This window comes from Nanorana parkeri, unplaced genomic scaffold (genome assembly GCF_000935625.1).
Source record: "Nanorana parkeri isolate BGI_ZX_2015 unplaced genomic scaffold, ASM93562v1 scaffold195, whole genome shotgun sequence".
NCBI lineage: Eukaryota > Metazoa > Chordata > Amphibia > Anura > Dicroglossidae > Nanorana > Nanorana parkeri.
Genome location: NW_017306463.1, coordinates 1,389,588 through 1,413,647, shown reverse-complemented (window position 1 = coordinate 1,413,647; position 24,060 = coordinate 1,389,588). Strand labels below are relative to the sequence as shown.

The window sequence follows — 24,060 nt, the reverse complement described above, 5'->3', positions numbered from 1 at the left end:
CGCTGCATGACGGAATAAATGTCAGTCAAAGTACCGCAGCGCTGAATACTGAAAAATGGCCTGGATGGGAAGGGGGTTTAACACCGCGGATGTCAACTGGTTAATGTCACTTTAATGTATTTCTAAATAGTCTGCCTTTCACTCATATAAATCGTTCAATGGAGTAGAGAGTTCAATGTGCTGCTACCCCACTATCCAATCACTATTCTTGATGAGCTAATACTTCTTCACTATCCAATCACCATTTCCAATGTGCTGCTACTCCTTCACTACCCAATCACTGTTCCTGATGTGCTGCTACTCCTTTACTATCCAATCACTGTCCCTGATGTGCTGCTACTCCTTCACTATCGAATCACTGTCCCTGATGTGCTGATACTCCTTCACTATCCAATCACTGTCCCTTATGTGCTGCTACTCCTTCACTATTCAGTCACTCTTCCTGATATGCTGCTACTACTTCACTATCAAGTCACTGTTCCTGATGTGCTGCTACTCCTTCACTATTCAGTCACTCTCCCTGATGTACTGCTACTCCTTCACTATTCAGTCACTGTCGCTGATGTGCTGCTACTCCTTCATTATTCAGTCACTGTTCCTGATGTGCTGCTACTCCTTTACTATCCAATCACTGTCACTGATGTGCTGCTACTCCTTCGCAGAAAACTACAGGAGGGGGCGGATACAAGACCATTCACCCTGCACAAGGAGAGACAGCAGCAGTGACCAGTCTTTATTAAAGGAAACTCCTGCACAGAGGGGGACATTTGACATTGGATTACTGCACAGCTCACCAAGATTCAAGTAGGAATACACATAGGAATACACATGCCTCTTGTATTTATAAAATGTTTGCTTATCTTAGAGTTCAGCTTTAACAAAATATTGATGTAAAGAGTAATGAGGTCCACTACCCCACAGCAACCAACCACATATCACCTTTTAACAGTTCAATGTTGTCAGGCTAATGAAAGATGACTTCTGATTGGCTATTATGTGACAAGTTAATGTATACCAGAGCACCTCAGAGCCTTTTATCAGATACAACCCTAAGCCCTCGTTCACACCTGAACGTTTTGTAGCGCGTTCTACGCTCGACGAACGCTCTACAAAACGCTCAAAAATCTAAATCCCATTGTATTCAATGGTCTTGTTCCCACCTTGGCGTATTTCCGCCCGTCCCTAATGCGCTACAAAACGGCCCACGCCTGAAAAGGTACAGGTACTACTTTGGGCCGTTTTGTTGCGCGTTTCCATTGGGATACAGCTAAGTAGCCTTCGGAAACGCGCAACGGTCGCGCAACTTTTTTACCGCGAATCGCGGTAAAAAACGCGCAACGGTCGTGCAACAGACGCGCATATGCAATACGCCTAGGTGTGAACGAGACTTAGTGACCAGTGTGTTTTTTTCCATTGAATGATGTGTCTGCATCCATACAAACAAACAGTGGAATGGGAGATCTCTTAGTGACAACTGTTATGACCTCTGGCACACTATCCATGTGAGCATTAAGCTATGTGTTTGTAGGGACTGTGAACACCATATAAAAAAATAAAGCGCTATATATGAGAAACTGTATACCAGCAAGGTAGGAATTTGTCACAGGAAGAACGCGATGTGAAGCCGCCCTGAGGATTTGTAATGGGTTTGCTGAGATACACAGCTGTGATAGAAGTATGATCATCTTCCTGAATCTCTAAACCCCAACACAGCCTGTCACATTGGTTAACATTGTCACTTTCCACTTCAATGACTTTACTTTTCATAGTGCACAGATGACATTATGATTTATATCACTGCAAACAGGAAAACTGAGCTTCAGTGACACATTGTATACTACTGAACAAACAACAACTATGTTACAGAACAACACTAGAGTGACTGTACATCCAGTTCACGTACTATTACTGATCTGAAGACACGTCACATATACAGCTTTGGCATGTTGGGAGAATTGTTTATTCTTTATTATATAATACTAAAATCATGCATGCATTTATGGCAATGGTGGCAGCATACATGCAGCAAATCTAAATTCAATATGATGAAGATTAGATGGCTTGGTAGACAGGATTGATGTATGTGGCAGTTTAACATTAATTCTTAAAGTAGTATTAAACTCTGAAACTTTTTTTTAAATAAAGGATCCAGCTAGAAAAATATACATTGCCCAGCAAAATATTTCTATGTTGTGGGGCAGGAGAATATTTCTATGTTGTGGGGCATTGCCCCCTGCCCCAGAACATATGCGATCGCCCGCACGGGAACGCAAGGCAGATAATGCCTGCGGTCTGGTCCGAACAAAATAGTGCTTGCAGCATTTTGTTATGACCGTACTGCAAGCATAATGTGCCTTGCGTTCCCGTGCGGCCGATCACATTGCCCCCTCCTGCCCCACAACAGTGAGCCGACCACAATGTGATACAGTGTGTTCTGGCCAGAATCGGACCGGAACGCACTGTGTCTTGTGTGAAGGAGGCCTTAGATGCAAGGAAGTTTTCACATAAGCTCACTAGCTTTGGTAAGGTCTCCCTTGTTGGATACCCAGAAGCAGCTCAATGTTTAGAAATAATGGGCACCAAACCAAAAGGTGAAACAGTCCAAAAGTGCCTTTAATTATTCATAATTTGATTAAGCTGATGCTGATTGCAATTCCACCCCCAAAGGAGAGTTTTATAACAAATTATATATAGCCCTTATGAAGGAGTGTTGTTGCCCACAAAACACGTTGGCTGTTTTTGTTTCATCAAATTATATATAATGAAAGGTATTTTTGGACTCTATCACCTTTTGGTTTGGCACCCATTATTTCTGAACATTGAGTGGCTATACCAGGGCAGTGAACTCTATAGGGTGTCTATGATTAAATCCACCTCGAGGACTTGCTTTAAATGATATACCCACAACAGGCCAGCTGCACTGGGCCTCTTGTCCACTGAGTTTTGCAGCTACATAGCTCAGCTCACCTACTAATTTACAATAATAAAACATGGATAAGTGTCAATGATTGACCAGACCATAAGACCAGAAACCAGAAAATGGAACACGTGTCTAATTCACACTAGATCCCCACTGGCCATTCTTTGTCATAATGTTTCACAAAAGTAATTAATTCTAGTCACTCCACCTACATAGACCAGACTACATGGTCATATCCGGTGTATGGGGATTTATTCAATTATAGCAATGCTTTCGTCATCAATGGATTATCCAGTCGGTATCTACCAAGGAAAGGTTCTAGCTTTCTTCACATTCAGGTTACTGTAATTTATTGCAGACAAAAGTAAATATCCAAGGATACTTTAGATGAGTAAGCCCACAATAGGGGTATAAGATAAACAAAGATGTTTATAAAAAGGGGTGTATCCTTTGACAAGCACCGTTCTAGGCCATGCAGAGGGAAAGGTGGAAGATTACAACTATAACCTGTATAGTTAGTTTTATGGCTGGACGGACCTATGTAGAGGCTTAACATTGTCACAGTCTCACATCCTAAAATCCTGAAACACTTACTTAATTAACTTCAGAACATCTTAAAGAATTAGGCCTCATTCACATTGGGCGTACACATCCGTGCGGCATGCACGCACGTAAACAGTCTATCCCGGGAAGGACAGGTGCTGCGTGTGATTGCGCTGAGCAGCCTGTTCTTCCCTATGGGAGGATGCAGCTGTACGATGTCATCTGTGCAGACACAGGTGTCCGCACTTAGACCCAGCCAGGGTGGATCCTTTCTGCGTCCAAGTGCGCACACCCGTACCCGCACGGATGTGTAGTTCGGTTGTCCATATGACACCGTAAAGCTGCGTCCTCCCATAGGGAAGAACAGGCTGCTGCGCACAATCACACGCAGCACCATTCCCTCCCGGGATCAGTTGTTTATGGGCATGCCCGCCGCACAGACGTGTATGCCCAGTGTGAATAAGGCCTTACACTGAAGAAAGGGAAATCTCCAGCAATCCAGGATACAATACGTTCAGTAACTGTGAGGTAATCAGAAGCCCTGAACAGAAGTAAAAATTGATTTCTACAATTATGCCAATATAAATAATTGCTACATAAGTCTAATTTTCTTAAAGAGCAACTCCAGCCAATGAGCTTTTTTATTCCTTTGAAACACGTTTACAGAAACTTTTTTTCATTGGCCAAAACATTTGTAAACAAATGCAAATGTGATTCCCCCACCCCTGCAGAGCTGTATGACTGCATAGCAAAAAGGAAAATTACATTTTTGTTTCAGCATCTGCACTTCTGCAAACTCTGTGTCACTGCCTCTCTACTCTTTGCCCCTAAGTACCTTCCTTTACCAATCAGCTTGCTTGGCACTCACTCCCTCTGCCTTACCTTCAGCTGGTCGTGGCAACTTTGTATAAAAAGACATTACAGGTAATTAAACAAACTGATTTAGCATCTGAAGGAATACATAAATGAATGAAATAGTATTTCTATGTGCTTCTTTAATATTAGAATTACATAGCAGCAGGATCATAAGCCTTTAAATTAAAACTCTATTTTTATCCTATATGACCAACATTTAAATATTTAAAACAATTTTTTGTGCAAGCTGCTTACACATAGAGTATCATAAACTGTTATGAGGAAATGCATAAATGCATTTCACACATGCATATAATACAGCTAATATATTATTATGTACTTTGTTACATCTGTAATACGCTAATTTTGTTTTGTACTCTGACACGATAAACCTTTCATTAGAACAATAACTATATATTCTTTATATTCTCACAATGACATCTCTAATTCCATAGAAGACATATTACATTCTGGACTAAAAAACTATAGAATCTAGCATATGAGCATCATAAATATACTTTGGTGAAAAAGTATTGTCTCTGTTTATATAAGGTAAATATTAGATTACTATTGTGACAGTGTAATTCATTAAACAGATTGCTTGCTTCCAATTCTTTTGGGAGGGGCGACATTATTCAGCCAATGACAGCAATGATCACAAATTTTTATTGCTGCAGAAGTTTAGCCCTATACTGTTCCATATTTTCTGACCTTCCCAGTCTGCTGCAAATGTGAAGCTCCACTCTTCAGCATATGACATCACACCTATGGCATATAGCATGACATCATGGTATTGGCTTCTGTTTCCTTGTGCCTTTCTCAACACAAAACGGGGAAGGTAGGAGATAACAGGTCTTCAGAAAAATTATGAACCAGAAGGCTAATTGTAGGACAAGTCTCCCAAATCACGGCCTGTGCTTAGCAGTCAGATAACTTTGAGCCACTGCAAACAGTGGTTATCTTGGCCATTATCACTATGAGGCAAAAGAACCACAAATTAGAGGCATCGCATCAATAGAAGCCACAAGACCCAGGAGGGAATTATGAACTAGGTCCCCCCCCCCTCCTATTTTCAATACATATAAGCTTTCTAGACAGTACAACAGTAATGTGAGCCACTAACTAATAGGGAGCTGCAATGATGGCTGGCCTTCGTGACCTCCTGGCCCCATAGTTCAGCCCTAGTCACAAGACAATCTACGTGAAGGCCAGTTGGTCTGATCACTAAAGATCCTCTCATCCAGGCTTTTATGGCCTAACCATGAATCTGGGATTAGCCAGTTAATCCCAAACCTTCATGACCTTGCCAACGATGAAAATGTGCCTGTGTGGGCAACCTGTATAAACAGTAGCAAAGCCATTTCAGCTTTTTATAATATTGTGAGGTATACAGACAACTACCAAATCATCAAATTATCACAAACACAATACAAACACAGGTTTGATGGAACCTTCCAAAAACTTTCAACAATTACCTCTAAGCCCGCTTGAACAAATTATTTCAAAGGCAATAAGCAAAACAAGTTTCATTATCAGTAAATACTGGGGCTATGCTAGCACAGGAAGTATGGAGATCAAAAAAACCTTAGCCTAATTTAAGCATTCATCAAATATAGATTACTAAAACACCAAGAGGAGCTGGCAGGTAGAATTAATAGCTAGTCTTTGAAATACAAATAATGTTTTTTTTTTCCCTTGTCAAGTATTGTTACATGTCACTCGAATACAGTACCTAAAATAAGCCTAGATGACAGGCATATCTAGGGCTTAAAGTAAATGTATGGCCTTCTATTGATATATATGTGTTGCAGCTTTTAATTATATGTTTATCTGCACTTACAGTTTTCTCTTCGCACCCTCCCCAAAATCCAACAATCTGCTGATCCTGCCAATGAAGTCCACCTAATGCATCTTTCTGTGGTGGTGGCAACCATGCTGCACTGCTCTTGACTTTAGGACCCATTCACACCACATCCGGATTACCTCCAGACCAGACTGTTTCCGGACCCAAAATGCAGCCCAATGTATCCCTATGCTATTTCTACCCTCTGTTCCCCCCAGCACAGTCCATTCCAGACCAGGTCAGACCAGAAAAATTCTGCATGTCTCATTTTGTGTGGTCTGAAATGCACTGGAGCGCATGAAAAACACATGGAATGCACTGAAACGCACCTGTAAGACCATTTTAAGCTAAAAAATAAATAAAATAAATTTTTAAACGTTGCAAAATCGCGGTAAAAACGCAATGCACTGCAGTCCAGATCTGGTCCGGAAAATGATGTGAACCCAGCTTAGAGCAGAGCTGGCCTTCTCATGTAGACTATGCTGACTTTCACTACAGCAGGATGAAAAAATTATGTATTTGGTGTGATTATCAGCATTGTCACTATGGATTGACAAGGCTAAAGCTTGTTAATCATTACCTGGCCACACCGAGTCCTGACCACTGCTTCCTGGGACCCCTCTACTGTGCGCTGCAGTGTCTGGAATGGGGAGCTTGTGAGATGAGAGCTCATATGGCTCAGTCAGGGATGGTAAAGGAAGTTTTTTTGTTTACTTTACAAGACATGGTAACTAGATTTGGGAATTGTTCAGCCTGTCATACAGGAGTCTTTAGTTGTACTTGAAAGCTGAACTCCAGCCAGATGTTAAAAAAAAACACAAACTAATGCAGCTCTTTATTTATTAATACATCCTTATATCTATTTTATTAAGTGCAACAGAAGCACAGGAGGATAGGAGCTCACTGGAGTGCTGGCAGGATCAGCAGATATTGTTTACACTTATTGAACAGATATAACAAAATACTTTCAACTGTATATTTAACAGTCCAAAAAAGAGCAAATACGAGAAGTTTAGAGTAAAGAAAACTGAAGTTTGACAGGTTACTATTGGCTACTGCATTTTACATACAACAAGCCTGCTGGTATTTTAAACATGGAAGATAAATACCCCATACTAAATGAAATGCAGACGCATGGGGTTAGAAAATGTTTAAAAAACAAGAATCAGTATTTAATTTCCTACAGAATAAATTACTTTTGCAGAGATTCCATTTCACACATCATCTTTACTAAATGAAAGGAGAGAAATTCAGCTCAGTCAGCAATAAAACCACAAAAATAAAGCCATCAACATAACCACAAAAAAACAGCAACCATGTTAAACTAAGAAAAACCTGCACTATAAATGTCACACTGTCGGTTTCCTATTCACACCCTTGTAACCAGTCAATATCTACACGTGACATCTGTAAATCAGCTACGCTTTGGTGATCAAGTGGTGATTTTCCCAAGCCCAGAAGAGGCTTAGCTCCTGGGGAATATATTTATAACAAGCCACAAACAGCTAAACAACCAAGCAACAGGATGGGATACTAAAGAATGAGCACTCACTGACTGCCTTGTTGCATCTTAATTAGCTGTCACTGTGCCCAGAGCATACAAACCTCCAACAACAAAGCCTGGACCATAAATGGTTAAGGAGATATTTTAGCTGATTGATCTCAGAAAGGATGATTCACACCAGTGTTTCACTTTTCTAAAATGCTTTGTGTTATGCTTTTATTTCCAAAGCTCCTTCAGCAACTTCTGCCGGGTTGTCAGAGAGGTCTTGCAGAGTTCTAAAAGTCCCACACAGCAGGTATCATGAGCAGCAGGAGGCCTGGAGAGGAAAGTACATAGCAAGGTCAATTAGAATGGCGTATCGTGGAAAGTAGCAAAAATGGTGAGTAGTATTAACGAGGGATGTTCAGATACCAAGTACTGTACTCAGTACAAGTACATGTACAGATACTTTTCCAGCTCCAAGACAAAGCTAGAGAAAAATTCAAAAGTTAGAAGGCAGCTGTCATTTTTAAGGAGCATAAGGAGCTCCTGTGATTTGTGCATCCCTGTTTTATTGTATGATTTGTTTTATATTTAGCTTTATTAGGGATGCACCAATACCATTTTTGCAACTGCAAGTACTGATACTTGTCCAAGTACTCACAGATACAAGTACTGATACATTTTTGTTTAGTGTCATGTGACAGTTTTTTCCTAAAACAATACAGAGTAATGGTTTCAGGACAGTCGGGAGCGCCAGAGCCAGGTCTCAGCTGCAACCGCTGCGATCTTGGTAGTTCTCGTGAAAATCCCAAGTATCGGCACTGGTATCTGAACTGGTATCTGGACAACCCTAGTATTAACCAATTGGACTCGGCTCACCCCCTTCACCCAAATCCACCAGGTGTAATTCTTTGTAAATTATTTAAACAAGACTGCTATTTGCCAGAAGGAGACAGTATTCACTTTTAGTTAGCCCTACTGGTATCTACATGGCTGAGGCCCTTCCTGTGTTCCAAAATGTCTACATTGGAAGGCCATCAAAAGGTAGAAGGATGGAGAGAAGCAAATAGAATGACTGTCTTTTGCACAGTTTCTTCTATACGGATGTGCTCCTGCAAACCAAAGGCAAATATTATGTCATCATGGGTAGAGATGTAGAGCAATGGCGTCATTACTCTACATCTGTGACCTTACCATCTCCTAAGGGCACTGAAAGCTTCATAACATTCTCATGTTTCTTTGCCCAGGGAGTCTTTTAATGACCTTCACTCACAACAGAATGGGAAACTTGGGTGTCATCCAGGCCTGCTGTCTTGTCAGCAGCTGTAAGAGTCATACTGGACGTGAGTGTTCTTATGGACTGGGCAAAAAAAAGATACATGCCACTGTACTTACATTCATTCATCAAGACATTTAACTGAACCCCGACAGAAACAAAACGGCTACATTTCTGATCGCCTACTAAAATTCTAGCTCATTGTGTCTCGGTACTTTGAGTCAAGTACTCTGAACAAGCAAGGAGATCAAGAAAGTCAAAGTGAAGTGTGAACTCCTCATCTCATACTTGTTCTGAGTCACCGACAAAAATGTTGAAGCCATTGGATCACCATGACAGCCAAGAAGAGCTCAGCAATGGCAGCCTTTGTAAATCTTTACTTTAGTTATTCTTTCAAAGCTCAATCTACTCAAGGTTGGAATTTTAATCACTTTAATTATTTTACCTCTTCAGGACTCTGACTGCGGAAGTTGACGACCACAGGTCAGCCGTGTGGCCAGACATTATGAAGGGCCTAATTCTCCCTGCAAGACTATATGAAAGGTTGAGAGGACTGGGAACTCGTCCATAAGGAGATCTTGCGTCTGTAGTTCTTCTGAGATATCAGAAACCTTTAAGTGAGTCCAACCATAACTGAAATCAGTTTTGAGTGGGCTGACCCTTTAATTGATTATATAAGAAGGCTAAAGCAGTTAAGAGAACATGATAAAGCAACACGAAATAATCACTTCCTGTCCGATACCTATTACAATGGGCTATACACATTTTTTTGCATCTACCAACCCATTAATTCTGCCTAAAACCTCTATAGGGACAAAGTGAAGCTGGCCATATAATGGTATAATTTCATATGAACGTTGATACGAATAATGTGAGAACATTTGAAAATGCCATCAGAGAAAACCACATGCCATAGTGAAAACCACAATCACTGTTAGAATTTTGTTCGTTCGAGAAAATGTTTCCATCCTGCTTCTTCGATTTTTTTTGTCACTACAGTTAAGCATAGATAATTGATTTGACCCCTATTAGAAAACTATTTTTTTTATAACAAAATGTATGGTGTATGGCTAGCCAACTTCTCCAACAAAAGCAGAACACGCAACAGATGCCAATATACGACTACACCCACATTAAAAATGTGCCTGCCAAAGATGGTAGAGACTATGAAACAGTTTCTGGAGAAGAGGAGTTAAAATCAGGCTAAATCCTGCAGCTCCGGTGATAACAGGAAATTGCAGGACAGCCAATAAAGGAGAAGTGTGTAGCATTACGTACACTTTCCGAAGCCTGTGTACGTGCAGATTCAAATGTTGGTGTGAAATAGGGAAGCAGAAGGGCCCTGGAACAGCTCAGCTGTCAAGGTTGTCGCTCAAGACATTGTCTGTGGAAGCAGATAACTGTGTGGCAGACAATGTGGCCTGCAGGGTGATATGTACTGCTGCGGATCAGAGAGGAGGAAAATGGAAACATCAGGAAGATTATTTAATCCACACTTTACAAACACAGACGCCACAAAGCAATAACTGGCTATGCCTCCATCTCTAAAATATATGTAGTCTTTCCAGATGGGGCCCCCAGCTTAAGAATAGTGCAGCAGGCAAGGTGGCTCATCTAACCTTGCCCTCCGATGGTAACTGTAATTAAAAAAACAGCAAAGGCCAGTGTCGATGTTTCGTCAAAATTGCTTTTCTCTCTATAAAAGTCTACGGGAATGTAAAAGCAGCTGAAGCAGGACAAATGCATTGCAAATGCTTCTGCAATGAATTCTGAATGATCTCAGAAGCTTCTTAAACTGATGTTAAAAGTACGCTGGATTTACCTATTGAATCCAAAGGCTTTTTTTGAAACAAAGGGCCCATTCACACCAGAATGCTGTGCGCTGCAATGTAGGTTGTTGTGTGTTAATGTTCACTACGTTAAACAGCCCATTCAAAATGCACAAGAATTTGGGGCAGGCATGTGCATTTTGGAGGTGCATTAAAGTGCCATTCATAATGAATGGTGGCCAACTAAACACATGTAATATGCATCACAACCCCCTTATGCGAATGGGCCCTAATACAGAGATCACACAGGCTTCAGCTTGTACATGCTTGATAAAGTCTAAACAAAGTTAGGTTCCTCCCTTTACATCAGAGTCCCCACCCCCCCTTTCACATCAGAAGCCCGCTTCACATTAGGAGTTGCAGCTGCAGCAGCATGGGGCAGGGTAGGAGGTGGCATGAAGCACTTCCATCCTTTTCTGAATGAATTCCACCCTTTCTGGATTAATGTCATTTATTTCTATGGTGCTGGCAGCAGCAAAAAAATTAATGGCACCCCTGAGAAAGTAAGAAGGCACCCCAGGGTGCTGTTGCATCCTGGTTGAGAAAGGCTGGTCTAGATTGACAACCATCACTCCCATTAGGATCTAGGTTCACATTTCAAAAGTGGGACTGGAGAAAGTTTTAACATAAACCTGCTGAAAGAGAAGCACGGAAGTTCCACTGCTGCTTTGGAAAACACTAGTGACCTTGCTATAAGACTGATCTTCTGGTTCCATCAATTTCCAGGTCATTGATCCAGTGGAAGTACGTGGATCAGGTAGGTCAGAGGAAATTTAAAGTCCATATCTGCAAAACTGTTTCAGGTCAGTGACTCAACGTATTGAAGACACAGAGTCAGCCTAACAGCCAGGCAACTAGCATTTTCAGAGACGGAGGTCTGCATTTACTGAGAGAGGTGTGCCAAGCTTGCTGAAAGCTTTGTACACTGCTATTACAAACTGAAGCCTGTGTAACCTAAAGCTAAGATGATTTAAAGTGATTTAGCAACTGCACCATTTTCTTTTATGGAAGATGTTTTATGTTGTAACCTCAAACATGCATTTGCATATTTGAATGTTTTATTTTTCAATGTTTCAGCACTTGTGTCAGGTTGGTTTCTAAGTTACACAACACACAAGCATTTTAATCTCCTTAACTGGACTGCTATTAAACCTAATACATTAATTACAAACTTCATGAGCTACCACTGTACATCCCCAAACGGATACTTTTGTTTAGCTTATAGGGTCTGAAAAAACTCTACCCAAAGTAGCATTTTGTAGTGGATACATTCATTATCTAAACACTAAAACAAGATACATTGAATCATTTTGGACAGCGGTAACCTAACCATACCAGTAGTATTTGCAACAGACTATTGAATGTAGACCAGTATAACAATAAGTCTGTTCTAAAAGTATATACTAAACATAGTGCAAATTGTACATGGACATATGCCATGTGCAAGTACAGTGCTACGAATGAGAGCAGTGGTGAAGATAAAACACGTCTGTCAACGGTCCTCTTTGTCTGACCTCCGGATCTAAAAATAAACCCCCTTTTTGGGGAACAGCAGACAGATAAGCTAGCCTACATATGGCAATGTACTGTGCAGAAACCATAAATTATTCAGCAGTGACCTGTTTAACACAGCTCTGCACTTACTTCCATTGCAGAGACGAGGACCACTTGTGTTCAGGACCTTTATAATTTACAATCTCAACTGTAGATGCACAAAAATAAATTTATAGGAAAATACATACATTTCATCAAATATCACACAAAGCGCAGCTTGTTCCAGGCAGGTGTGATTCACTATGCGGGAATAACCATCAATTCCTAAAAAGAGGTTTAAGTTCTAGATTGTGAACACAAACGTACTGATTAAGGCAACAAAAAAGAAAAAAAGGAAAAGCAATAATGAGGTACAAAGGGCCGTAGCCCACAGCCACCAGTTAGGTTTCAAATGTAGTCCATGGGGTGGACAAAGATATAGAATTCAGGAGCCAGTTTGTCCATTCCAGGAGCCAGCAGGGTTTTCTCTTTAGGAACCAGCTTCATTGACATCAGCTATAGAAAACCTCAAAGGTTAGGCGCCAGCTGTAATTTTTAAGGAGCATTGGTCACCTGACTCCTGGGATTTGTCTAGCCCTGTAGTCAAGACTGTGCAAGATAAACTGAAGCTGAGGTCACTTTGTAAATCATCCTTGCTTTTCATCGCATAACTCAGGGGTAGGCCACCTAGGCAGCCCAGCTGTGGTGAAAGTACAAATCCCAACATGCCTTTGCCTCTGGGACTCATGCCTGTGGCTGTCAGAGTCTTCAATGCTTCATGGGATTTGTAGTTTCACCACAGCTGGAGTGCCAAGGTTACCTACCTCTGATTTAAATGAAGAAAAAAAAACACCATAAGGACCCTTACTGAATACCACAGTGTAATGTGCAGGGGTGCTCCAACCAATCATAGTCCAGCTTTCAACTGTAAGCAGCATTAAACTGATTAAAGGACAACGATTGGCTGTCGTGGATACATCACTGTTCTTTACACTATTAGTACACACGGATCACAAAAATGATTTGTCATATGTGTCAGCCAATGCAAAAGCTGACCCAAACAATCATTTTTACAGGCACACAAATGGTTACGGTGCCTTGGGAAAAGAAATAACGAGCTCTCTAATTGTGGAGCTCTGAACCATGAATCAAATTAGGAATATTAGTTAACATGAATAATCCTTAGAGCAGTCTTTCTCAATCTGGGTTCCCTAGGGGTTCCTTTAAGCTGTAGCTGATTGACCTCCCGTTTGATGGTGCCTACATAGTTCCAGAGCTGATCCCACTAGGCAGAGCCAGCGGCATGACACCGGAGATCTTTTTAGCCGACCTCCAATAAATTGGTATTAGCAGGGAAAACCTGGAAATTATTTCAAACCTAAAAGTTTCCCTTCTCAACATGGGTTCCCTGGAACCCTAAGGTTCCTCCAGAGGTTGCTAGGGGTTCCTTAAGCTGTAGCTGACTGACCTCCCAATTGATGGAGCCTACATAGTTCCAGAGCTGACCCCACTCGGCAGAGGCACTGGAGATCTTTTTCGCTCTCCTACAATACATTGGATTAGCAGGGGAGACCTGGAAATTAATTCAAGCCTAAAAGTTCCCATTCTCCACATGGGTTCCCTGGAACCCTAGGGTTCCTTCAGAGGTTCCTAGGGGTTCCTTGAGCTGTGGCTGATTAACCTAGCATTATATTGTACCAACATCGTTCCAGAGCTGACACCACCTGGCAGAGCCAGTGGCATCACTGGACACCAGAGATCTATTTAGCTAACCTCCAATAAATTGGTTTTAACAGTAAAGACTTGGAAATTATTTCAAGGGTTCCACCTTGGTAAAAAGGTTGAGAAAGGCTGCCTTAGAGGGTTTGTCCATACAAAACTGACATTTCAGATATGGGTGGTCATCCACTGGCTTGGTTTATCTCAGAGGAATTCTTCCCCCTGTTGGACTTGTCGTAATTATTATAGTACAAATCTAACAGGGAGCATGAAATCTCTATGGCCATACCAGTTGGATGGACCTGAGACCTGAGGTACAGAGATTTCACCCTTGGCTTCAACTGCACATATAGGATGCCAATAAGTAGTCCAACCCACCAGCATCTACAACAGAAAATTAAAAAAATCAGTTTTGAGTGGACTGTCCCTTACCAAACTGCTAACTGCATCGAAAGCAGCCATTTACCAGGATAAGGCAAGAAGTGTATGAGATGCAACAAGAACTATTCATAATACTCAAGCACAACACACGTTATATCTCACGCCTTGCTAATGTGTGTTAGCGCCATAGTGGACTGAGAACATATTGGGGGACCCCACAAAATGGCTGCTTTAGATACTTGATGCAAAGGAACACTCAAATAAGTTACGTAATACACATTATGAGACATCAAATCCAGAAAGAAAATCCGTTTTGGGTAGACCAACCCTTAAACTGCTAACTGCATCGAAAGCAGCCACTTACCAGGATAAGGCAAGAAGTGCATGAGATGCAACAAGAACAATTCATGGTACTCAAGCACAACACACGTTATATCTTACGCCTTGCTAATGTGTGTTAGCGCCATAGTGGACTGACAGCATATTGGGGGACCCCACAAAATGGCTGCTTTAGATACTTGATGCAAAAAAAACACTCAAAGAAGTTACTTAATACACATTATGAGAGATTAAATCCAGAAATAAACACAAACAGGTCTATTTATAAATGTTTTTACACACAATTCGCGCAATCTTCACCCAGGATTCACACACTTCTAAAGGGATTCAAGTGGGAAAATGTGTGAATCCTGAGTTGAGTGAAAAAAAAATTATAAATAGACCCCAAGAGTCCTTTTAGGTAAACCAGATAAAAGTACAGAACTAGGCAGGTTTCCTCGGTATAGCATTTGTTGGGTTAGGGATGCTCCAGACCTGCTGAGAAGGATGGTGGACACCCAACAGACAAGAACATTGGTCACATTTGACCGTCACAGACACAGAGACGTACGTTCGTCCTTCTGTACAGAGTTGTAACTTGCGGTGAGTTGCCACAAATGATAAGAATCTTTTCCTTCCTGTACACACCCTGAGCCATGGTTGCTCGCCACTATATTCTCGTCTTGAAAGGCAATGTGGCATTTCAAAAATAGGTTCCTTCAAAAATATATTGCATTTATGACCTTGACAACCAAAACGATCTCTTGGTACTATATGCTTTGCCATGTGTGTGGTGGCCGTACTGAGTCTAGTAGGCCACGCATTGCGCATAAATAAATATTTCCACTTTTATAACTTCCTATTATCATATAACGAATGCCTTGTTTCACTAGACTAATTATTACAGTAGCGTAGGTGAATCGTTCATTGGATCCTTGTCGTCCACCTCATTGACCACACACGTGTCTGGAGACTTCTTCCTTGTGGCCCCGTGGCACATGGACTACTAATCTGAAGGCCAGCTGATCTTGAGCCTTCCTGGGCTCTCCATGCTGCTAAATGAAATGGATCCAGGCGCTGTCGTACTCCTTCAGCGGAGATACCGTGGCCCTGTGACCCTTCACCTTGTAATTTTCGCCGTCGTTGTTGTCCCAGTAATCAGTCCCGCACACCCGGTAGCGAATGGCGAATTCCAGCATCCCATCTTTATTCAGCAGCATCGGGCAGAGCAGCTTAAAGGAGAAGCGGTCGGTGTACCGATCGCTAAACCCCCGTTGATAGCCAGCGATCACTTCGCTGGAGGTTTTCCAAGTGTCCACAGTGTACCTGACCACCACCTCCTTCTCATAAGACAAATTGAGGACTCTTAGGTCTCCACTGATGCTGAAAGGGTCTGTGTGCAGAGTCTCCAAGCATACCCTGCGCTGTCTAAGCAGCTCTAGGTAATCCGGTCTGGTGACTGGGTTCGTAAAGAGAGGCTCCAGGTGGGCGGAGCCGGGGATTGGGCGGAATAAGAGCGTGCTAAGCTCAGCCCCCGCGGGGCACGTTTCCCTGCAGCGAAGCCCGGCCAGTACGTGATAGGGAACCCGGGGCATCTCGGCGTCGCTAAAATGCCGAACCGAGGTGAGCTCCAGTCCTAGGGAATCTGCAAACCTCACCTCCTTCTTCCTTGGGGCCACCACCTCCAGGTGCCTGCGCTCGGCAGGTGTGGGCAGGGACTTGGCTCTCCGGCGTGCGGTGGGACTCTGCGGCACTATGTTGACCTCTCTGCCCCGAGTGACGGGTTTGCTGGGCTCCTTGCTCTTTTCCAGCGCTTCTTCCCCATCGGGGACATCCTCGTCCTCGGGCGTCTCTGGGCTCTCTCCATATAGCACTGCGGTGCAGCTGAAGTTGCGGGGCAGCAGGTGGCGATGGGTGGGCATGGTGTCCATACACCCCAGGCAGTTCGGTGCGTTCTCCTCGGTCTCCCCGCTACATGGAAGGGGCTGAGTGTGGACCAGGGCTAGAGGAAGATGCTGGGGCTGACGTGTCGTGACGCACATATTATCCCTGCAGGAGCCACAAGCAGCGCTTGTAGAGGAGGAGGAGGCGCTCAGCATCATTCCGATAACCCTTTGCGCTCAGCGCTGGATGGAAGGCTGGCAGCGGCTAGCGTCAGTGCCCGTACCGCTGTCATTGCTGGGCTGCAGCGGCTAGGAAGTGTTTTGCCATGTCTGCTGCAATCCTCATTCATCCTAATCGCTGCTGGAGTGTCACCTCCCTCGTCACTCCTCTCCCCTCCATGCAGCCAGGGAGCCTATCATTAACACTGCCTGTGCCTGGGCATTCATGCATGGCTGCCAGCGCTGTCTAGGAACACTGGAGCTCTTGGCAGCGCTATCATTTATTATGTAATAGCGTTTCCCTTTTTTTTTTGCTGAAGCACTCAGCTGATCAAAGGGCAGGTGTCATGAGAGAAGGCTGCTGCTGCGCTCCCTTGATTTAGTAAATGCTGATTCCCGGGCTATGTGGAGCTTAAGTACTTCTGAGATATCCGCTTGCATTTGCTGAATGCCTGTCTGGGGTTAAGAAGCACTCCGGGCAAACATTTACCCTTGCAGTGGGGGTACCACCGCAGCGTAAGGGTTAACTGCTTGTTTGGTATAGGGCAGTGCTAGGCAACCTTGGCTCTCCAGCTGTGTTGAAACTACAAATCCCATCATGCTTCTGCCTCCGGGAGTCATGCATGTGGCTTGCAAGGCCTTATGGGATTTGTAGTTTCAGCACAGTTGGAGAGCCGAGGTTGCCTACCGCTAGTCTAGGGGCTAAAATAAAGTATACTTGCCTGATCCTTGGTCAATGAGCACTCACCTCTCTCCCCCTCCGCTGTGGGATGTCCCTTGGCGCCCTCACATCTAATTCGATGCGGTGATGTCACAGATCCCTTCTTCTCTTGCCTTGAAGAAGGGACCCTGTGTGGCCCCGAAACGTCGGCTCATGTTGGATTTCTGTGACATCATTGTCCATTAAAAGGACTCATTCATTTTAACTTATGGAGTGCTGGTGACCTATTTTCTTCAATCTTGTGTTTTGCACGGTGCCATCCGTGAAGTTACTTCGAGCACCATTTATTTGATTGTTGGCCGGGACTGCTGAAAGGTGTGCGGAGGGCACCTCCATCAATTGCAACAGATCCCTAGACTGTCGCAGCCCAGGGGAGAAGAGCCCCCCTCTAGCAGCCAGATGAGACCGAGGATCCGGTGAGTAAATTATTTTTATTTGAGCCCCTTGATCAAAATGAGCACTTAACCCTTGTAGCGTGGGGGTAGTCCCACTGCAAGGGTTAACTTTTTAGATTCCTGGAGTTCCTCTTTAAAGAAGAGTTTTAAGCAAACAAAAAAGTACTGTTACAGCGGGGCTATCCTACACTGCAAGGGTTAAGTGCTCATTTTGGTCTAGGGCAGGGGTGGGAATCTCCGGCCCTCCAGCTGTGCTTTAACTACAAATCCAAACAAGCTTTGTTCTGGGAGCCATGCCTGTAACTGCCAGTCTTGCAATGCAGCATGCATTTGCAGCATTTATACTTCTTTTATGACAGGTGCACTTTAAGCTGTACTGGTGGCACTATTGGAGCAACTACAATATATGTCTTTCTCAAAATGGAGCTTCAAGTCTTCCTCCTGACCCATGTCAGGTTGCTTTTGGAGAATACAATGATCAGTCACATAATTTTTCCATTATACCAAGTTGGAAGATCAGGTCAAGCGACCCAGAATATGGTGTCAGCTGCTTTGTGTCTTATAGACTTTGAGCATTTCATAGACCATACTGTCTATACATAGGCCGGTCTGCCACCAAAGTCAACACATGGCAAAGGATCTACAAAGCAGGTACATCCCTCCGCAGCTAAATTGAGTTTTGACCTGTGAGGACTGACCAACTATGCAGACTTGTATGGTTCTTCTATCGGGTGATAACGAGCACCTCTCTGTGCTGATTGTTCTCTTTTGTATGCAAAAAAAAAAAGAACAGTATATCATTGTATATGCATTACAAGTGCCCTTTTAGCTTGAGCCAGGGAGATGACGTCTGCCCCCGGGGCAAACGCAATGGGATTCAGTCTGAGCAATTTGCGGCAGTTCTCCCTCTTTCTATGCCTAGCTTTATTTGTCTTGATCATGTACCATTGGGAGCAGAGTTTCATTTACTCATCATGTCACCCTAGACAAGCCTGAATGTTTTTGGCCTTTTTTTTTTACAAGCTCCACCCTTTGCGCCATCACATTGTTTTACTACTTCTATAACGTTCAGTATGAGGAAATGAGCTGGCTGCTTTATGCTTATGTTTTACCTATACAGGCTATAAAGATAAGAGAAAGGAGAGATGGTATCATGTTTGTTGGATTGTATGAGCCTTCTGATATTTCAGATGATGACTTTAACCTTGAATGTCACGAGGAGGAAAAGGAAATATGAAAGAAACACAGTTTGTAAATTTGAGGCTTGGCACTGCCCCTTTTTACCCTTTTGTCCTAGGAACTGACCCACTCTTATCTTTGTCCATGCTACTTGGTGGAGGGTACATTGTAATTGCTCCAGGGGTGAAGGGTTTAAAGGACAGACTTTTAGTGAAGTTGCCCACCTTCTCAGTGTAGCCCACACACTAAAATACTTGCCTTCATCCTTGTTCCTGTGTTCTTCACTGTCCATCACAGCCTTTGGAAGAGAAACATTCCAAATGGGTCCCTTGCCTAGTGCACACATCTGCCACAGCATAATTCATTTCTACAGAAGGTTCATATTCATTGGGGCCCCCAGCCATGCTAGTCCATCCAAGCCACTTTTGTTAGTGATCTGGGAACCTCTGCTTGTGACGTAGGATATCTACTCCCAAACACGCCCACTGCTGGTTTCTGCTGTCTCTCACATGCAGACAGCCTGATGTAAGTTTCTCTTAAAGGAGAACTATGAGGCGAGTGAAAATCACTCAGCCTCAGAGTTCGAGCCGACGTGTGACAATGAAACTGTCACATGTCGGCTCAATAGATCGGGAAGTGAGCGAACACATACCGTCGCTCGCCCACTTCTCGACCCTGTGCCTGCATAGAGCCGTGACTGTCACTCACGGCTCCCTGCAGGGATTCTCCCCCTTCACTGTCCGATCCTCCAGCGCTGACTGGCGGAACTGATGGGGCAGGGGTGGGTACAGCTGGCTCTGCCTCTAGATAGGCAGAGCCAGCTGTCACTCACGCAGCTGAGTGGATCCAGACAGCTACAGCTCGCAGTATACTGAGTTTGGGTGACGGGAGGACGCTATATTGTGTCCTCCCGTTACCCTTAGGAGAACTATGGGGAAAAGCACTGACCCTATAGTTCTCTTTTAAGTACCAAGCAGATTAAAAACGTTGTCATAAGTTGAACATGATTGACAAAAATAATTAGCGTGATGAGTAAATTGTAGATATAATCATAAAAAACAGTGGAGAAGGGCCTGCTTACATTAGTGGTCAGTGGAAAAATATCCTCTACCTTGATGGTCAGTGGAGAAGGCTCCACATACATTAGTGGTCAGTGGAAAAATATCCTCTACAATGTCTGTGAAGGTTCTCATTCATCCAGGTCATGGTATATCTGTAAAAAATAAGTCAAGGCGCTGGACTTGCTGCATTTTTCTTGAAACGTGTTCAAGAAAAGTACAGCAAGTCCAGTTGCCTTGACTTATTCTATACAGATGTCCTCTACAATGATAGTCAATGGAGAAGGCCACCCCGTACATTAGTGGTCAGCGGTAAAGTACCCTCTACATTGATGGTCAGTGGAGAAGGTCCCCGTACATTAGTGGTCGGTGGAAAAGTACCCTCTACATCGATGGTCAGTGGAGAACCCCCCCTCCTGTACATTAGTGGTCAGCGGTAAAGTACCCTCTACATTAATGGCGATTGCAGAAGGCCCCCATACATAAGTGGTCAGTGGAAAAGTAACCTCTACATTAATGGTCAGTGGAGAATGCCCGCCCCCCTCCCTATATTAGGGGTCAATGGAAAAATACCTTCTACATTGATGGCCAGTAGAGGGACCCCACATACATTAATCATCAATAGAAAAGTACCTTTTACATTGACGATCAGTGGAGAAGGTCCCTGTACATTTGTGGTCAGTAGACAAGTACCCTCTACATTGATGCCTAGTGGAGAGGGCCCTGCTGTACATTTGGGGTCAGTGGAAAAGTATGTTCTACATTGATTGGTAGTGCAGAGATTCGCGTACATTAGCCGTAAGTAAAAAAGTATCCTTTACATGAAGGATCAGTGGAGAAGGTCCCTGTACATTAGTGGTCAGTGGAAAGGTACCCTCTACATTGATGGTCAGAGGAGAAGGCCCTCCCTTACTTTGGTGATCAGCAAGGAAGGGTCCCTTACATTAATGGCTAGTGGGTCCTCACAATGGACAGTGGGAGAAGAATGTCCTTTAAGACTAGGTTCAAACCTAGGCGATACATCGCGCATTTTAAGTTGCACGCTATCGCGCAAACTACAGATTCGTATAGAAGTCAATGGAGGCTGTGCACACCTTTGCAGTTTGTCACGCAAATGAAATCGCAAAACGGTACAGGAGCTATTTTCGGCCAGTTGTCGCGCGGTTTGGGTCCCATAGACATCTCTATGCATTGAAAACTGTGCGACAACCGCACGTTTTTCAAAGAACAGTCGCGCAATCGAAAACATGCGAAAACTGCTCGTCAGCTCAGTCGCCTAGGTGTGAACCTAGCCTGAATCAATGGTTAGTCAAGGAACCCTTAGGGCAACTGCAGTGAGATATCTCTCCCTCTGTGGCAGGGGTGGCGTAGCGCAATATTGTGTGACAGAAGGATAGAGCATGCACATGTGTAGCATTGAGGCCCGGTGCAGACCTGAGCGATCCGGGATTGCGCAGTCCTGCACAATTGCAGACAGCGATTGGGGTCAATGGGGTGACATCCGCGAGACAATCGCAGAAAAAAGGTACATGTACCTTTTTGTTGTGATACACGACGCGCGGCTGTTTTAGCCGTGATCATGTTCGGATGCACGGGTGGAATTGCGGCAGGAAACCATGCGATCCCCCCCAGGACCACTCATCCTGCCTAGATGGTAGGATGTGCCAGACGTTGGTCGCCTACCTAGGAGTTTTCCTGAGAGGTTTAGGAGAGCGAACCGTGTGATCCCCCCAAGGACCACTCATCCTGCCTAGATGGTAGGATGTGCCAGACGTTGGTCGCCTACCTAGGAGTTTTCCTGAGAGGTTTAGGAGAGGCTATGTACAGCCTACAGGTATGCAGGATGTATATATATAGGTATACACCAAGATGGTGGGGCCAATATCGGCGTGTGAGGTCGCCATGCTCCCTGCCTCCAAGATGGTGACACACATTCATAGAACACGCTGGTGGCCAACATGGCCTCCGCACATTCTCAAACAAATTATTATTATGTGTCTGAATACATTTCTCGTATATTCGGACATATAGTAATTAATTAATTTACATGTAGCCCGGGGTCTGTGTTCTGTTTTTTCTTTTTACTTTTCTAGATGCACTTACTTGAAAAAAGGGTCGGCATGACATCCTGACACTTTATTTTTATAGACTCTATTGTTGTTTGACATTTATTGTTTACCTTCTGTTGTTTTATTTGATAAGAATACTTCTATTGTGCCTACAAGTTTAATACCTTTGAATAGTTTTATTTTTATCATACTTTTTATTAAGTTTCTTTGCGGCTTAACAAAATAGGAGTCTTTAAATGGTGCGGATATTGCGGGAAATGGGTGTGGTTACGGGGGTGTGGCCACTAAAGGGTGTGTACACTGAGGGGCGCTGTAAAGCTTTCTCGCACAGGGCGCCTAAAGGCCTAAGGCCGGCCCTGCAGGTATGCCATCCTAATCAAGCTTCTATTTTAACAAAAAACTGCGTGGTGTTCTTAATGTTCTGGGGATGCTGGAATGCATGGAACATTTCTTGCTAAAGGTAAACTAACCCTCTCCTACTGCCAGTGCTTGTTAGTGTTATATTTTTATAAATTGTTATTTTTATACTGCAAAGTTATCACCAGCTGTGCTCAGATCAGGTCCCCCGGCCACAACGGTTAGATAAAATGTCGGTTTAGTTTATGTGTGTAGCTTAGAACAGGAATTTTTGGGATGAGTCATTTCACACTGTATAGCAGTTGCTCATTATGCCTGCTACCAACCATACCAGCTTGCATCTCTTGAAGGACTACATTTAATTAAGCAACTTTGCATCTTGAGGGTTTCTGTGTCTCTAGAGAGATGGTTACTAGCTCAGATAATTATTCCATTTACAAGCACTTGTTTGGAGGCTGTACTGCAAAATGTATTGGGATGGAGGTGATGCTTGTAAGGGCAAAGATTCTGCATCAGGTATCCTAGAGAGAAAGAAGGGAACGTGCAAAGTGTATATATACCTTCTATATATACTCTAAGGCGAAGGTAGGCATCCTCAACACTTCAGATGTGGTGAAGCTACAAATCCCATCATGTTCCTGCCTCTGAGAGGTGAGCCTGTGGCTGTCAGAGTCTTGCAAAGCCTCATGGGATTTGTAGTTGTGCCAGAGCTGGCGTGCCGATGTTGCTTACCCTTAGGGCAGGGCTTCATTTATAAAAGGCAGCACAGCACTAGTGTGATAGATTGTGTTGGCGAGTATAGAAATTCGCTATACTCGTCAGCGCCATCTAGGGATGCTAAACAGCATATGTCTGGCATAACTTTTATGAATGAAGCCCTACGTCTATAACCATTTGTACACTGCATATGTTTATCATATACAGAGAGGGGATGATTTACTAAAGGAGTAGAGTGTGTGTTCACTGTCAAAGTGAATTTTCATTTATCTTAGTGAATCAGGTAAACAAAGTAAATATATTCACTTTTGCAAAGAATACCCAATCATGTGCAAGGAAAATAAAAAACAGGATTTCTGTTTGCTTGTGATTGGATGATTAAAGTCAGCACACCTTTACTACATTCCCTAAGCTATGTAAAGGTTATCTTTGCTAAGGGGATTGAAAGTGAACATGCTCTACTCCCTTAGTAAATCAAGGATCCGTATATAAGATACAAAATGATAGTTTTGGTCAAGCCTCTACATCAGACTGAATATATGAGAGGGTTAATCTTGTAGTATCTGAACATATTAAAGGGTTAATCTCGCAGGCATCCTTTCTCCTCACCATCAGTGCTAAGCCAGCTGTTCCCAAGTCTCCAAAATCTCTTCAGATTCCTGACCTGCCTTATATAGAAGTGAGCTACGAATACAGAATCTCCTTTCCTTGAGTGTAAATATTTGCACCTTTGGAATTGGCTATTTCTTCACGTTGGGG

At 43.3% G+C, this 24,060-nt stretch overlaps 1 protein-coding gene across 1 annotated transcript; it reads right to left on the bottom strand.

Moving 5' to 3' along the window:
- Positions 1-15,562: 15,562 nt before the first annotated feature.
- On the bottom strand, positions 15,563-16,752 carry LOC108786168 (protein phosphatase 1 regulatory subunit 3D-like). Its single transcript, XM_018555407.1, has one exon. It carries the CDS (start codon positions 16,743-16,745, stop codon positions 15,759-15,761), a length of 987 nt encoding a protein of 328 aa, XP_018410909.1. The 5' UTR covers positions 16,746-16,752; the 3' UTR covers positions 15,563-15,758.
- Between the last annotated feature and the right edge of the window lie 7,308 nt (positions 16,753-24,060).

What these genes read in the sequence shown, in the direction of transcription:
- LOC108786168 (XM_018555407.1), bottom strand. Translation starts at nt 16,745, where the DNA reads ATGTGCGTCACGACACGTCAGCCCCAGCATCTTCCTCTAGCCCTGGTC.